This window comes from Hydra viridissima, unplaced genomic scaffold, assembly GCF_058129835.1.
Source record: "Hydra viridissima isolate aposymbiotic clone 2 unplaced genomic scaffold, HvirCarnegie_v1 scaffold_1, whole genome shotgun sequence".
In the NCBI taxonomy this organism is placed as follows: domain Eukaryota; kingdom Metazoa; phylum Cnidaria; class Hydrozoa; order Anthoathecata; family Hydridae; genus Hydra; species Hydra viridissima.
The window spans coordinates 40,829,477-40,847,764 of record NW_028324300.1 but is presented as its reverse complement, the minus strand read 5'-3'; the positions used below and the strand labels follow the sequence as shown (position 1 = coordinate 40,847,764).

Below are 18,288 nucleotides of genomic sequence, written 5' to 3'. Positions count from 1 at the left end.
TAAATATTTAAAAAATTTTACTTTAATAAGTTTAGTTGCAATATTAATTTTTAATATTTTTATTTGATTATAAAAAATTTAAAGAATGGTGAGTATTATGACTACATGACTATTAATATTGATTACTAAATTTCAGCTGATGCAGTTTTGATTTTACTATACTAAAATGTATGCAATTGTTGAATATGTTGAGACTAAAGAGATTGATTTTTTGCCAATGAAGTGGATGGTTGATGGAAATAAACAGAATGTTAAAAGTTTAATTAAAGATAAAACTGCATTAAATTTTTATTATCCACCAGTAAAAGCAGCAAGTAAAGTGTCAAATGCCAAAAAAATATGCGGTAACCCTGAAGAACACTGGCTTTTATACAAAGTGCGAATTCTTGGAACTGCAAGTTAGTACCATTGTTGTTTTTAGAGATCCTTCTCTGAAATCCTGTCTTTCTCTCTTAATAAGATTTTTAGAGCTCCTTAAGGGACTCTGAATTAGTCATTAATAAAATGGTTTTGCAATGGTAGAAAGGAGAGCACTCTTTTCTCCCATTTCTAAAACATTTAGAGCACTCATGTTTGCAAAGAAAAAATAATTGTTTAGAGCATAACACTTAGCTGTTGATGTGTAAAACATTTCACGGACATTGCATGTAATCAATGAAATGTACACAAAATATAATTTGTTCTAGACACTCTTAAAAGCGCAAATGAAAAAACAAAACAGGCTGAAGACACATCTAATGTTGACTATGACACAGATGATTATAATAACTGTAGAAATTTGGAAGCACAAAAAATTAGGTTAGAGAATTTAAGTATAATTTGTTTTTCTCATGTTCAGAGTTAAAATAAATGTAAATATATATTAATTTTTTAAATTTAATTTTAACTGTAGAAAAATTGTTTTCTGATTTACAGATCATTTTAGGATTTTTCATTCAAATTATTTTTAGCTTGCTGTCTATTGTTTCAATAATAAAATCAATTAATAAAATTTTTTAGTTTAATTTATAATATTTAAAAATAATAATTGTCTCTTTTGTTTAGAAAAAGAAAACATTCTTTTGACTATGAAAATGATGTTGCTGATGATGAAATTGAAGACTCTTTTCAAGAAAACAGATTGATTACGTAAAAAAATTAAATCTATAAAGTTCTAAATTGTTTATCTAAGATCATGAGACACCAAAAAATTATAAATAAATAAAATAGTATTAATAGAATGGTTTTTGTTATTTTTATCACTTCATATTTTCAGATATGAAGGTTTTTTAATAGATGGCAGGTGTGGTTCTTGGTTCTTTAATAGATGGATTGCCGTAGTAATAGTTTTAAATGTGAATATTGTTGGTAAATCTAGTACATTTATACCTATTTTGTTATCTTGTTGTTTCAGAAAAACAAGCATCTCTATGGTTACAAAACCAACACCACCTCAACACTTAAGGGCAATACAATCAAGCTCACGCTCATCTTTGTCTCAAAATGTGCCTGTATTAAAACACCTACCACAATCCAGTACCTCTGATTACCAGCCTAATGTAATACAACCTGATATGTTACCCAGTCATTCAAAAAATATAATGGAAACATCAGCTCAGGTGTTAAATTCAATAAACTCAAGTAAGCTTGTTTTTTAAAGTTGCTGAGTTCCATGATTATTAATTTAAAAAAAAAAAATTGAAGTAATTCAAATTATTGAAATAGTGAGATTATAACTTAGATTTTGAAATTGAGTTTTTGACTGTATTGTATAGCAAATTGTAGAGTATAAAACCAAATTTTTAAATATGATTTAGCTGTTCTTATGCAGAAGTTATTAACAACTCTTGAAGAAATAAAAGAAACTCAAAAGACTCATTCTGTAATGCTACAATCTATTATGCGACAAATAAATACACCTCAGTTGGAAAATGATAATGAGTTGCCAAATGACATTCACTTTCCCCTTTCTAATATCAAAGATATTAATGATTTGGAGGAGCATCTAAAAGATCAATCAATAAAGAGAACACTGGTGAGTATTTTATTTTCCATGTTTAACAATATTATTTTTCATAACTTCATGGTTTATTTTATGTTTTATGAAATAAATAAGTGATGTGTAAACTAAATGTTTTATAATTATATCCTAACCCATGTCCTGGTCATGATGTTTAACTGATCCTATATTGGCCCAGGTGAGGTTCTTTAGCTGTGGTAAGGTACTTAGTTAATTTAGCTGTGGTAAGGTATCAAAGTTTTCCATCTCCTAGGAGATGGAAAGCTTTGAAGTTAAACCCCCAATTTTAATGAGGAGTTTGTAAATCTAGGCTGAAGGGCCACTGTAGTTATGGGGGCCACTCATTTCTTATTAACAGTCTCTCAACTCTTAATTTTGACACACAAGCCTTGTCACAAAATTGCTGCATAGAGAAACAAAATGAGTGGGGTTCTTCCTGAGGTGGAGAGTGGTGGGATTGAACCGCAAACCTTGTATTTACAAGGTGGATGCTCTACCACTACTCCACCTATACTTAAAAGCCTAATCATATGTGTTACCTCAAAGTCTTCGAAAAATGTTTTATTAGGAAATGTAATTGGCTGTAAAAGAGTACATACATAATTCAATCATTTACTAATTTAATTCAACTTGATACTTTTTTCAGACTTGTATTGTATCCAATATTGGTGGAAGCTCATTAAATGATGCCATTAAAAGAATGATGAAATTCATTCTCTCTAATAACCTTGGAAGACTGTGTAATCTTTCTGGGCAATCTGGAAAAGTTTGTTTTTCCAAACTGGAATTATTTGAAGTTGTCTGTGGTATGTTATGCTATTCATATAATAATCTTGAGACGTAATTTAAAAAATGTTTTTTCTGTGAGTTTTGTCTTGTGAAATTTTTTTAATAAAGTTTGTGTATTACTACACAAACTTTATTAAAAAAATTTCATACCAGCAACTGCGGTATGGAAATTTTCAGCACTTAATCTAAACGGTCAAATCAAAACGTGTGTGTGCGTGTGTGTGTGTGTGTGTGTGTGTGTGTGTGTGTGTGTATGTGTATATATATGTAACTCTTCTTTTGTGCGTTTAGGTGCAGTTAAAAGAAATGCATTAACGACTAATGCAACCCAAAAGGAGATCGAAGGCGAATTGCGCAGGTGGTTCGCTAACGCCCGAGACCGGGGCCAAGACAGCCGAAAAAAAAAAGTATCTGTAACATCTTCAGATTCTTTATTATCAGAAATATAGTTAGAATTCAATATATATTCGACTATTAATTAAAGTATAAAGTATGCGAGGTTTACTAAGTTTCAAATACATTTGAGGATTGCCATGCGGTGATACTCATGCGTGTGGTCATACAGGTCGTAGATTGGTCCCAAGATGCACAAGTTAAGCTTAACAAACGGTCTCTGTGGGTCAAATCCCAAGCAGTTCCCATGCGGGGCCCTTCCAAAAATAATCCCTTGCGGTTCCCGTGCGGGCCCCCTGGACAAAACCTTATGGGTCCCGACTGGGATTCCCGTGCGGGACCCATGCTTTAACTAACGTGGGACCCGTGCGGGTCCCGACTTGTTTGGCTGGCTGGGATATGTTCAATTTTAACTTTCAATTTTATCATAACTTAAAATTGAAATTAGTACACTCTGTTATAAAGTTGTAAATATGTTGCCAAGAATTTTATTTTGACACTGATAAAATGTAATCGCACTTCTGTGATAAAGTGTACTATATGAATATATACATATATATATATATATATATATATATATATATATATATATATATATATATATATATATATATATATATATATATATATATATATATATATATATATATAGTTATTTCAAGTTGTATTATTTTCAAATACAATATCTCGTGTTCATATAAGAGTGCTAAATATTTGGTATATATATATATATATATATATATATATATAACAAAAATTACTCTACAGATATATATGTCAAGCTACTGGATGTCAAGCTACACATATTAAACAAAAATTACTCTACAGATATATATGTCAAGCTACTGGAGCAAACGGAGAAGACTCCATGCAGATGTTGCAATTATTACTGGCAAGTGTTATAGTCAAAAAAATATGTATGATCTATCTGAGGATGGGAAAACAGTTGATAGTATTTCTAAATCTGCTTTCTTATTTCAACGAGATTAAATACCATTTAGTGCAGATACTGCAAACAACTTGGTACTGAATCCATTAGTTGTTGATACTTTAAAAGATTATGATTGTGACAACTGCAAAAATAAACTTGAAAATAGATATTTAGATGAATCTTTGTATAATAATAAATGTAAAAAAAACAATGAAACTGAGGTGTTAATAAGTGATTTGGCTTGTTGGTCTGTTAAACATAACATTACGCAATCAGCATTAAATGAATTGTTAAATGTTTTACAAAAAACTTTTTCTGATTTACCAAAATGTGCTAAAACAGTTCTTCAAACATCAAAGTTTCCAAATTCGGTTATTGACAAATCATACTGCTATATAGGTATTAAACATGGATTGTTAGGAGGACACATTGAGCAATCAGTAGATTGAACAGTATCTATTCAAATCAATGTAGATGGACTGCCACTATTTAAAAGCTCAATGATGTAGTTGTGGCCGATTCTGGGATTAGTCGAAATTTTTAATGGCATTCTTCAGTGTAATAAAAAACCATTCTTAATTGCACTGCACTGTGATAATGATAAGCCAAAAGATATTGGTGCATTCCTTAAAGATTTTATTGATGAAGTAAATGAACTAGAAAGTCAAGGATTGATGTTTAATGGGTATCATTATGTTGTTAATGTTTCAGCAATTATTTGTGATATGCCGGCAAGATCATTTATTAAATGTAATAAAGGTCATAATGCATACAATTGTTGTGATAAATGTGAGCAACATGGTAATTCATTGGCAGAGTTACATTTCCAGAAATAAACGCAAACTTAAGAACAGATTTGTCATTTGCTACCATGTCTGATGGTAAGCACCATATTATGGTGAGCCCTTTGAATAAAAAAATAAATTGGTTTGATCTCCCAGGTGCCTCATGATTACATGCATCTTGTATGCCTGGATGTTATGCGAAAGTTGATGTATGCATGGATCCAGGGGCCTTTAAATACGCGTCTTGGGCCTCGTGTAGTTCAGTAATTATCTGAAAAATTAATTACTCTGAGACCACATGTGTGTTCAGAGTTTGCACGTAAACCGAGATCATTTAAAGAGTTTAAACGGTGGAAAGCATCTGAATTTTGGCAGTTTTTACTGTATACAGGGATGGTCTGTTTGAAAGATGTATTATCAGAACGTCTGTATAACAACTTTATGCTGTTATGTGTTGGAATGAGTATTTTATTGAGTGAATCACTATGGCACAAATATGCAAATTATGCTCATAAATTACTTGTAATATTTGTTAAAGATGTGGGAAACTTATATTGTCCTGAATTTTTAACTTAAAATATGCATGGGCTGACTCATTTAATCCAAGACGCAAAACGGTTTGGTCCTTTGGACAATATTTCAGCGTTTCTTTTTGAGAACTTTTTGCAATACCTAAAAAGATTAGTTCGACGGCCTAATTTACCTCTGCAACAAGTTGTGAGAAGAATTTATGAAAAAAATCTTACTCAAAAGCTATATAAAGGTGATGCAATTTTGTCAGGAAAACATGAGCTGAAGAAAGAACATTTTGATGGTCCATTGTGTACAAGTTGCAGTATTAATGTTTGTAGTCAGTACAAAGAGCTGTATACTTCTATGTTTTGTACTAAAGTAGCTTTTGGTGACAGCTGTTTTAGATTAGTATCAGGTGCAATAATTGTTGTGCAAAATATTGCAAGATGTAGTGATGATCAGATTTTTATTATACATAAATCTTTTGAACAAATTGAAAGCTTCTTTACATATCCATGTAATTCTAAAAATGTAGAAATTTTCACTGTGTCATTGTTAGGAAAACAGCTCCTAAAATGCTCATTATCAGAAATAAAATGCAAATATGTACTTTTACCTTATAAACAAAATTTTGTTGATGTACCTATGCTTCATTTTTAAATATATTCTATATACCATAATTCATTTTAGTGATAATAATTGTGATATGGGTATATTTGCATATGGTTTCCATAAACTTAACAAAATTAGTCTTTAATTTTTCTCCTTAAAAATGACTGTACATATTACATAGGTGCATTTTGTTCTTAGCTGTTTTATGATTTTTACTGTACTGAAAGTTACTATTTATTAATTTGCTATGTCTTGTTATTATTATTTTGTTTTTTATTTATGTTTAAATACTTTATTTTTAAGTTTACTCCCAACTAATATCAGTTTAGAACAAATGAGCTAAGTATAGTATGTAACCAACTTTGATTGATATTGAATCAGTGTTTTATTTACTGTTTATATAAGCACAGACACACATTAGTGATTTGGCTAGAGTTTTAGTTGCAAAATGTTGTAGTTGTTAATACACTGATAAATATGTGTGTGAATATGTGTATGTATTTTTTGCACATGCAAATGTATATATATATATATATATATATATATATATATATATATACAGTACTGTGAATATGTTTTAGACTACTTGCATAATTAGACGTATTTACAATTTTTTTCCTATATAATTTTTTTAAAGCGTACTTAAGTTTAATAATATACAAGAAAAGTTGAAAGAGTATATTATTTTGAATAAATAAACAAAATTGATAAGAGAACATGAGGGATTTGTTTGTTTATTTATTAAAGCGATGTGTCATAATAACTACCGACCAAGCGTTCATCTAAATAAGAAATAAAAATAAACTGGTTTATAGTGATTCGGGTTCATACTCCTTCATTTTTTGTTTTTGACATTATAAAGTGCAGTGATAGAATGAATTTAGTACATTAATAATGGGTTTTGGTACATTTTTAAAAAATTGTTATTTTTTATGAACACAGTTAGACAAATCGTTAAAAGTAATTAAACAAAGTTATTAATTTGCATTTTTAGATAAATTATATATTAGTTTTCATTTTTAAATGTTTTGTTTTGCATTTTTAGATTAATTAAATGGGTAAAGTATCTTTAATAGAGATAAAAAGTTATTGTGCTTCACGAAGAAGGTTATTCGCAGCGCCAAATTTCGTCCAAAACAGGATATTCAAAGACTGCTGTTACAGAAATCATTAAAAAGTTTAGAGAAACTGGCTCCCTTGAAGATAGAAAGAAAAGTGGTAGACCTCCTAAGCTAACAAAAGATGACAATAAATATTTAAAAACACTTTCTTTAAAAAATAGGAAAAAAACATCAACCGAGCTGGCAAAGGACATTAACACAGCAACTGGGAAAAATGTCAGCTCTTCTTGTATTCGACGACACCTACTCAAATCGGGATTAAGAGGGTGTGTTGCAATTCGAAAACCATTATTACGGCATGGTAATAAAGAAAAACGACTTAAATATGCGAAACAACACAAAGATTGGGCCCAAGAAAAGTTTAATCGGGTTCTGTACACCGATGAGTCCAAATTTGAAATTTTTGAACAAAAAGACGCCAATATGTTCGAAGAAGAATTGGAGAAGCCTATAAGCCCGAGTGTTTAAACCCTACCATTAAACACGGAGGAGGCTCTTTACAAGTTTGGGGCTGTTTATCTTCATCTGGAGTAGGTGATTTGATCAAAATAGAGGGGCGACTCACCGGGGAACGTTATGTGGATATCCTAAGGCACCATGCTGTATTATCCGGAATGAGACTAATAGGTCATAATTTTATTCTGCAGCAGGACAATGACCCAAAACATTGTTCCCGAGTGGCAAAATATTGTTTAAGTAAAATGGCAGAGAAAGGAGTACTACAATTGATGACCTGGCCTCCCCAGAGTCCAGATTTGAATATAATTGAGCATATATGGGATTACCTGGACAGAAAGAAGGTCGAACATGCTCCCCGAAATGCTGAAGAATGTTTTGAAGTACTTCAAAGAGAATGGCACAACATACCCCAGGAATTTATAACTAATTTGTATGAATCTATTCCCCGGCGAATATCGGCTGTGATTAAGGCAAAAGGAGGACATAGTAGATATTAAGAGTTTTTTATGAAGTTTGACATTAAATAGTTTGTTATTGTTCCATATTTTTGTGTGAAATACATGTGTTTTAATAAGTTTATAATATAGAACTACAAACTTAAATATTAGAGAAGAATTCTCCGGGATTTTTTGAAAAAATGTAAGTGGTCTAAAACATATTCACAGTACTGTATATATATATATATATATATATATATATATATATATATATATATATATATATATATATATATATATATATATATATATATATATATATATATATATATATATATATATATATATATATATATATATATATATATATATATATATATATTGTTGATTGTAAAATCAAAGAAAATAAATAGTATAAGATATAGATTTTCATTATACACTTTAACATTTTTAGCAATTTTACCAAAGCAATAATTAACATATTGTTAATAAATATGTCCATTGTACTCAAATATGTTTTATCTCAGGTTTATATCATGGCATTCATTATTGTTGAGTTCCTTGATTACCCTAAAGACCTTGAAGAAACTCGTGAATTGGGTGTTATTCCTAAGAGTTGCCTAAGTTCTGAAGAAGAAGATCGTTGTCAATATCCGCCGTTTTGCAAAAACCAAAATCAAAATTAATAACATGGTTAAGAATGAGTTAAAGCCAGACAAAAATTGGCAGGAGCACAGAGTCAGAATGCTTGGAAAAGCTGGTATATAAGCTTTGTTAAATGTTGTTAATGTAGTCTATGTAAAATGTTATAAATAATAAAACTGTACTATACTTTTTATAATTTAATCTTTTCATATAACCAAGAGTTTCATAAAAGTTCATCATACAAAGAATAGCACATTAGGCTATTTATGTAACTTTAAATTTATCTTACCATGTGAGACTAATTTGAGTTCAGCTGTTTCATCTTGTGATCTTGGTGTTGATTGTTATCTTCCTTTATTCCATAAAGTCATATGTTTCAGTATTTACTTTCGTAAGAATTCACCCATTTGTCAGGAAACAAGGTTTGAATCCACAAACTAATCTTTTGTGTGCTTTCGTTTAACACCACTTCACCACTTCAATGTTATTTCAGATCAAATATACCAAGCCCTCTTTCTTTATAGATTAGCCAATAACATTGTTGTTGGTGACTTAAATGCTCATCACACTGAATGGCTTGGCTCTAGTGTCTGTTGTGATGCTTAGTGTTTATATTATTGATTTTGAACTTTTTGTGTTATGTACATATTTAAAACTCTTGTATCTTTAGATTAGTATATTATTGTTGAATAAAGCCTTTATCAAGAGGTTTATGTTTTTATTGGATTCCTCACAGTGTCATTGACTCTGCAGGCATTAAGCCCTATAACTTTTGTCTTTCTTAATCTCTAACACAAATAATAGTAATAACTCGCTTTCCAGACAATCCGAATCTTTTACTTTTATTACCCTAGTTGTTTTACTATTTGTAGCAACCTATGAGAGGGCAATTGAAAAAGAGAAAGTTGCAGATATTGAGTCTGATCTCAATCTCACAAAGAACGAGAAAAAAAGCACTGCAAATGCTTGTCGTCTAAGAAAGCGGTATGTGAAACAGAATTTATTTAAGCATATCTATTTTGACATAAACTTTTCAATTATTAAAACTATTTTGTATTTTTTGATATCTACATTTTTTAGCAGAGTAGACTATAGTGGATTTGTAGAAAATGACTGTAAATCTGATGATGATGTGAACTTCAAGATAATAGCATCTGTTCAAGAAAGAAGTAGAAAAAGTAAAGTCAGAAAAACAGAAACAATCACCACAACTCCAAATGTTCCAGAGTTTCCCAAATTAAAAGGTTAAAGATTTTTCTTTGTACCATTTTTTCCTATTCTTAATAATTGACTTATTATAAAAGAAGGCATTAGTTTAAAGTTTAAAAATGTATAAAATCTAACTCTGTCAAAATTTTTTTAGGATTCAGTAAAGATCCATTGGCAGATTTTAACTTAAAAGGTATTATCGTTTTCATGGCAAGTTAAAACTTTCTTTTGAAAGGGTATATATGTATATATATACTTGTGTTTGTGTGTGTGTGTGTATATATATATATATATATATATATATATATATATATATATATATATATATATATATATATATATATATATATATATATATATATATATATATATATATATATATATATATATATATATATATATATATATATATATATGTATATATTTATCAACCCTCGGAATAAGAAAAAATGAGATCAGCAAAAAAAATTAGATACAAAGAGATTACCATAACACATAGAAATGAGGTCGACGATTTTTTGCCGACCTCAAACACTTTTAGGTCTGTTAATGCTGACCCTAATTCCAAGCGTTGATATATATATACATCAAAATTTCGGTATATTAACAAAACCTTACTTATTATATTACTATTTATATTGTTTGTTTTATTGTTTTATATATATATATTTATAAATAAATATAATACCGAATATAGAATTTTTGAGTTGTTTTATTTTAGAATTTTCAGAAGCACCAATAAGTACATTGGCCCAAACTGTGGTGTCTCCAATCCCTTTTTCTCAAAAGCACATTTGTGACACTAACTTGAAAGGTAGCTATTTTCATATATAGAAAAATATATGTTATATTCTTAATGTCACATTAAATTAATTTTATTTTAGAAGACTAGGGGGTAAACATACAAAGTAAAAAATATTATACAACTGTTTTTTTGTAAGATTTGCCCAAGTTCCATTAATTGATACGCCACATCAATTTTCAATGTTATCAACGAACCCATCACACTTTCCTGTAAGTGATTGCAAATCGAAAGGTAAATATTTAATTCATCAGGTCACTATCTTTAAAACAAGATCATGTCCTAATTAAGAGATTAAACTTATCCTGCATTGGGTCAGGTGAGGCTCTTTAGCTGTGGCAAAGGCAACTTACCTAGGATAAGGAAAACCCTGATATAAAACAATCAATTGAATTTTAGGTAGTTTCAGAATAAAAAAAAATATATATATAAATCAAAAGTTCAGCATATTAATAAAACTTTACTTATTTTTAGGGGTGGTACTGATTAATTTTTTTTTGTTCGATTAATCGTCTAAAATTTTAATCGATTAATCGATTAATTTCGATTAATTCTGAAGTCGACAGAATAACCTGCTTTTCACCACTGGTGAGGTGAAGTTATTATCGGTAAACGTTAACTAACTACAGTAGTCACAAACGTTAACAAACAAGACACTTAATGCCTGCTATACTGTATTCAGTTTTATTGACAAGTACAAGTAGGCATCACTTTAGCCAGTCACGTAAACAAACGAGGACGTTAACGTTTTCTGGAAGTAGACAAGATCGCAGTTTGTTGACAATGTACCCTGACGAACTAAACAGCCTTTCACAAGGAACAGAAGTGGCAGGTACACACAGAATCGTCTGCACAAAACTGCTCAGGTTAGGGTAACGATGCCTGTTCAGTTGCCACCACATGAGGGGATTCTCAGTTTCTGGAATTACACCTTCTTCTTGATATCGTGTAAGCTCAGCCAGTGAGCCATGTACTGTTTGTGATTCATCTGATGAGGATTGCGATTCCGAGTCGCTGACCAACAGAGTAAGTTTCAGTTTCTTACGCACAGGTTCTGATGCCTCGCCAGTGCTGGTAGTAGTTTCACGTTCAGCTCTCTGTCTTTGGTTACAGTACACCCGAAATGCATTAGAAAGTATTGTCCAAACTGCTTCACGTTTCTCTCTTGAGAGACAGCCGAGTTTCTTGTAACTTGGGTCTAATGCCACAGCCATTTGCAACGTTGGCAATGCATCAATGTTTTCAATGCGACCTGAGAAGTCATTTAGTGTTGCAGATTTGAAACGTGCTATATACCCTGGATCGTCATCATTAACCCGCAGAAGTCTGCGCAAAAATGCTTTAAACGGAAGTACAGCCGAACATGTAGCATACTGTTCACTACCAATATACTCAATAGCATCTGCAAGTGGACCCAATACCGAGACAAATTTTGACATTTTCTCCCAGTCCAACTCCCTTAGTTTATCTCCAGTGTAATTCTCGGGATGGTCAATATGATACTGCTTAATAGCTTCTTTCACTTCCAGCAATCTGGCTAACATTAGGTAGGTACTGTTCCACCGCGTAGCTACATCCTGCTGCAATTTGTGAAACTTTACATCGTCAGACCTGTTAGAGGTACTGGCTTGGCTGGCCTTTAGCTCTGATGTATTCCTTGAACTGCGCTTAAAATGTCCAACTAGCTGTCGACATTTAGCCAGAATAGGAGATGAATCAGCTGCTTTCAAACCTGCCAGTATGCTCAGTTGAAGACAGTGAGCAATACACGGTATATGGCTGTAATCCGTCCGTCCTATAGCAGCAACCATATTTCGTGCACTGTCCGTTACGATACAGCTAATTTTTTCAGCAATGTTCCACGTTGCGGCAAACTCTTCATAGAAACTGGCAACATTATCAGCAGTGTGCCTTTCTTCAACATTTATGCAAGCTAAAGCGACAGACGTCAGTTTCCACTCAGAATCAATCCAATGACCTGTTATCCCATAGTACGATTCATTGTTGGTGGAGGTCCAAAAGTCAGTAGTTAGAGCAATACTATGAATGCATTCTAGAGCTTTCTTGTGCTCATTCAACTTCTCATTGTACATCTCTCCAATGACAGTGTCGATTGTACGGCGACTGGGCAAAGTATAAGTCTGGTTTTGAAGGGCAATACGAAGCACCGCCTCTAGTCCAGCATCTTCTACAATTGCTGTTGGACGTCCAGAACTGGCAATCCAATGAGCTATTGCCACCTTCAGGTCGGCTGAGACCTTTTCACTGACAGGCTTGTTTGACTCACACGTAAATAAATTGGTGATTGATTTTATCTGAGGGATCATCTTACGTTCACTGTCGACAACCTGTTGATATTTCAGAGGATGCTTGTGCTGAAGGTGATAAGTCAGCGATGTGTTTGAGCCACGGAAAGCAAACTGTTTATTGCAGTGAACGCAGTACATTTTGTCACCTTCGTCTACTTTACCATCAGCATTCAACTTGAAAACAAAATGCTTGCTTAACTTTCCAGTTAAATGTTTGACAGAAACGTTGCTTTCATTAGTTGCCGCAGCCATATTTGCAAAACAAACTTTGTTTAGTTTAGAAACGGATATAGAAATGTAAGATAATGTTCCCAGGTCAGTAAGTATTTTAAAATATGACAAAATTTTTAGTCGAGATTTTCAAGATACGCGCTTTCAAAATTAATTTTATATTTATCGAATTCTATTGAAAAATTCTAAATTTAATACTCTTTTTCGTCATGGCTAATGACTTTGAAACAATTGATTTTGAAAAGTTGCGTTTAGACTTTTAAAACTGAAAATAACTTCTTTGCGAATGATTTATATGAAAACGATATATTTTTTTTATAAATTTTTATGCTTAACATTTATCAAATTAACAGATATCAAAATATATTGTTCATGCTAAAATTTAAATTAGGCCAAGTACCATACCACTTCACAAATAATTTCTTTATAAATAACGTTAATAAATATAATATAAGAGAAACAGGTAATCTTAAGTTTATTCTAATTGAAGAATATTAAAGTTAACTTTAATATTCGAGTAGTTTTAGTACAACTAGTTGTACTTAATATATAATATATTACCTATATTGAACATAATATATATTATTCACTTGTAAGGGCTTCGTGATAAGATCAGTACGATCTTCTTGAAGTCCTGTCTGTACTATTTTAATTATAATTATAATCTCGTTTATATATTTTGACTAAGGAAACTTGTAAATATTACTATTATAAATTACGAAACTTGTAAATATATATATGTACGGCAAAAAAAAAAAATAAGTAACGGAAAACCGGCAAAAATTAATCGAAATATTACTGATTAAAGAAATTTTAATCGATTAAATAAATTAGCAATTAATCGATTAATTAATCGTTAACTTCCGCAGCCCTACTTATTTTATTACTATTTGTATTGTTTGTTGTATTGTTTTAGAAATCCTGGATAAGACATTGGTCACTTTATTAATAGAGATGAAAACATCAATTAAAGAATTACAACGTCAATCCGAGTTCAACACCCAGCTACTTCAAGCACTGCTTGAAAATAAAAATGAGTACGATGACAGCATGCTTGAGAAATACAAACTTCCATTTGACAGTATGATAGATTTAGATGCATTTAACAGTTTGATAAAGCGAGACAACTCAGTTTTCAACAAACTGGTAAGTGTTTTGATTAAATTCAGCTAAATACTTATATTACTCAGTATCAATTGTAGTATTATTTATTTTTTAATACTTCTTATTTCATTAATGTAAAATCATACAATTTAAATTGGGTACGATTAATTTGTTGAATTATAGGTGATTGCTCTTGCCAGCAAAGGTGGTCAAACTTTCAGAGATATTGTAAAAAGGGCCAGTAACGCACTATTAACTAACGACCTACAACGAAAATTTAACTGGATAGAAACAGTTGGACAGGCCGGAGATGGAGAAAACGTTTTCACTAAAAGAGCTTTTCGCAAACTTAAATGTTGTTCAGCGCTGCAAAGTATTATTATTATTTTTATTATTATTATATATTTTTATTATTATATAATAATCATTATTATTATTATTACTATTACTATTACTATTACTATTACTATTATTATTATCATTATTGTTATTATTTTTATTATATTATTATTATTATTATACCTATAATACCTGGAATAATTGTGGGATCCATGTGGTTTATCCCAGCTGAATACCAGCTGGGTTCCGAACGGGTTCTGTTTGCTATCCCTTCTGAATACCATCTGGGTCCCGGCTGGGTCCCGTTTGCGATTTCTGGCGGATATCCCAGACGGGTTCTGTCTGGATCCCGCGGACAAAATCCGGCGGGATCCGTCTGGATTACCCGTACGGGCCCCGTCCAGCGCCCCGGCTAAGACCCACCCGGGAACCTTAGGGGCTGACTAGCTGGGTATATATGGCATAGACCAGCTAGCGGTCAGATGCTGGCCAGCCTAAGGCGGCTAACCAGCAACAAACCGTTAATTAACCTATATCACTTTGCCGCTAGCGGAACAATTTTGCGCCTATATCGGCATGCTGAATGTGGACCGTCAAATAACCGATGAGCAAGTCGCGCAAGTAACGTTGTGGCTAGCCGACGTCGGACCAGCGTGTGTGCTGCAAGAGGTCCGATTGCGGGTCGCATACATCTTGCTCACTGGGTAATAGTATGCACGCATGAGTGATTTTAAAAACGAAATAAACTTTTGACGTTGATAAAATAAAAATAGTGCAGCGCGCTTGATTTTAAATTACTTTATCATATATTTATATATAACATGCAAACTTATCAGGCAAAACTTGTTTTCAATCTTTACTGTTGTTTAACTTATTGTTATAATAGTTTTTTAAATCAATTTTTAAAAAGTAATTGTTAAAAAAACATAACAAAATGTTATTAACTATGTGCTCAATTAGATGGCAGTGCAACGTGCTGCTCGTGGGAGACCAAGTGCCCCAACAAGAACTTACGTAATTGAATTTATTCCCATGCAGTTGTCACCCACGAAAGCAATTTCGTCAACCCTCTAGATAACGACACACACACCCAAAACATTGAAAATCTACGGATGCAGGTTAAGCGTAAATTGCGGCAACAGTTTGGTACATACGAAGGTTTGTTCACTTCCCATCTTCACGAATTTATGTGGCGTCAACAGTTTAAAGATGTCCCTATATTCTCAGCATTTGTTTCCTGCGTGTCCCGTCAGTATCCTCTGTAATTGTTAAACTAAACGGCTATTTTCATAGCCACATATCTTTTAAAAACACATCAGCATGAACAATTATAATGTTAACCAATATTCTTTAACTATAATTTATAACTAATCAAAAGCAATTTTGCACATAGCACAAAGAGTAATAAGATGATAACAATATCATAGAAATAACATAATCCCAATAAAAAAAGGATATATAAAGAGAAAACAGTTCCAAATTTAGAGAAAAAAAAAAAAAAGAAAGTAAAAAAACTACTTTGAAACTTATCTAATTTGCTTTTAATAAATACTCTATGACGTTTTCATTCTCCGCTATATTTTTTAAAAGCAAAAATTGAAGGGCTCAGTGGAAAAAGTACTTAAGTTAAATTTTTTCAAAAATGAGTTAAGACCGGTATATTATTTGATTACCTCCCCTAAACCATCCCCGTAAATTTAGGCCATGGAAAAAGTACCGAAGTAGCTTAAATCGAATACTATACATCAGCTGTTTTGGTAAAATTTTGAAGAAAAAGTTCTTAAGTGCTGATCTTTAGGGAAAAAAGTTCTTAACTGTTACCAACCAATCACAAAACTACTGTCAGCCAATAAGAATGCACGAAAGAGTCACACCCTTCCTGTTACTTTCAACAACAATGGCTGACACCGTAGTTGAGAAAAGTGAAAACAAAACTGGGAAAAAAAGAAAATCTGCACCAAATAAATGGTCAAAGACTGCAATAAAGCGTGCCAAAGCTTCAGGTATGTTGTTTATTGAGTAATCAAAATAATGAAATTAAAGATAGCTATGTATACTAACTTATATTAAAAAAAAAAATCACTTTACTTTAAATCATGCCATGAGGCATGATGCTGTAATTTCGGCTTCCATGCTGTACAGACTGTACACAGTACAATTATCACTGCAGAATTTCGGCGATTTGAGGACTTTATTATTAATATTATGTAAAATCTAGATCTAGTCTGTTTTAAATTATACGTATATTAGCCTTAGTTATTTATTTCTATTGAATTAAAGAGTTCTCAGTTCTATTTTTAAATAGTAGGCACTATCTTAATTTGATTTTTTTTAAATTTATAGTTTATAGATCTAGTTACTAGATTTAGTATTAGCCTATCTATACTATAAGTATTACGCCCTCTTCACATCACTCATTTTATGTTGTAGCCTAATGTAAAATGTAAACTTTATATTTACAGGCGATGCGCACAAAAACCACGTGGGAAAGGATGTTGATGAAAGGAGCCAGCACTATGTGGACTGCAGGTGCAAATGCCTAGAGAAGTTTAACGATGGAGAAAAGAGTAACATTTTAAAAGAATTTAATGAGCTTGCCGAATATGAGAAACAAAACATTTATTTAAGGGGTTGCATTTCTGTAAAAGAAGAAAACACTATTAGGCGAAAAAAGAGTCAGGCAGTCCCCAAAACATTCCGTAGCAGCTACAGCTACACAATAAAAGAAACTGGCTCTCCTATACCTGTGTGCAAAAATGCTTTTTGTGCTCTGCACGGTATTAAGGAATCACGTCTGAAAAAAAAAGTCCTTGACTTTGAAGAACCCCTACAAGACTTAAGAGGAAAACATGGCCATCACAAAAAACTTAATGATGAGATTCGCCAAGCAATCCGTCAACATATTTCTTCATTTCCTGCAAGAGAAAGCCATATTCTCGAGCAGACAATAGAAAAAGGATCTACCTAACCTCTGACCTTAACATTTCTGAGATGTTTAGGTTGTTTTTGGAACAACACCCAGACATGAAAACTATCGCCAAAAAATGGATCTACAGAGATATTTTCAACTATGAATTTAATATCAGTTTTGGGTTTCCACGCACAGATGTGTGTGACACATGTGAAAAATTTAATGCTGATATTAAATCTACCACTGTCAACAGAAATAATGATTTGGTGTTAAAACTGAGAACTGAACATGAAGTTCACAAAAGAAAAGGGGATGCCTTCTACGAGCAGATAAGAGAGGACAAGCATCTTGCTCTTTTTACTGATGATACTCAAGTCATAGCTATGGATTTTCAAAAGAACCTGCTTCCACCTGTTACTGGGATTGGTCAGGAATACTACAAAAGACAGCTGGCTGTGCATAACCTTGGCATTCATGATGTTTGCTCTGGAAATGCTTCGATGTACATTTATGCCGAAAACTTTGCTGACAAAGGACCCAATGAGGTTCTTTCATGTCTGGAGCACTATATAGATGAATTGCCAGAGTCGATAAGGAAACTGGTCATTTTCACAGATAATTGTTTTTCACAAAACAAGAACCGATACATTGTTGCTTTTTTGCAAAATTTATGTAATACTAAACTCAGTGAAGTTGTTA

At 31.9% G+C, this 18,288-nt stretch overlaps 2 protein-coding genes and 2 pseudogenes across 3 annotated transcripts; 3 read left to right on the top strand and 1 right to left on the bottom strand.

The window, feature by feature from the left end:
- The first annotated feature begins 54 nt into the window (after window positions 1-54).
- On the top strand, window positions 55-3,237 carry LOC149895031 (uncharacterized). Of its 2 annotated transcripts, XM_090074210.1 has the most exons (7): window positions 55-398; window positions 687-798; window positions 1,045-1,128; window positions 1,394-1,620; window positions 1,797-2,014; window positions 2,646-2,805; window positions 3,080-3,237. In XM_090074210.1, the coding sequence occupies exons 1-7, from the start codon at window positions 167-169 to the stop codon at window positions 3,235-3,237; spliced, it is 1,191 nt and encodes a 396-aa protein (XP_089930336.1). In that variant the 5' UTR covers window positions 55-166. The 2 variants fall into 2 exon arrangements, with proteins under 2 accessions (XP_089930336.1, XP_089930342.1); XM_090074216.1 differs by lacking the exon at window positions 2,646-2,805 and having other exon boundaries at window positions 3,080-3,202.
- A 1,798-nt stretch (window positions 3,238-5,035) lies between these two features.
- LOC149895030 (uncharacterized) lies at window positions 5,036-6,070 on the top strand (annotated as a pseudogene).
- Window positions 6,071-8,575: 2,505 nt separating this feature from the next.
- LOC149895014 (uncharacterized) overlaps window positions 8,576-18,288 on the top strand; it is a 148,869-nt pseudogene continuing 139,156 nt past the window's right edge.
- Window positions 11,403-12,139, bottom strand: LOC149895029 (E3 SUMO-protein ligase ZBED1-like). The gene has a single exon (XM_090068080.1). The coding sequence runs from the start codon at window positions 12,132-12,134 to the stop codon at window positions 11,403-11,405; it is 732 nt and encodes a 243-aa protein (XP_089924206.1). The 5' UTR covers window positions 12,135-12,139.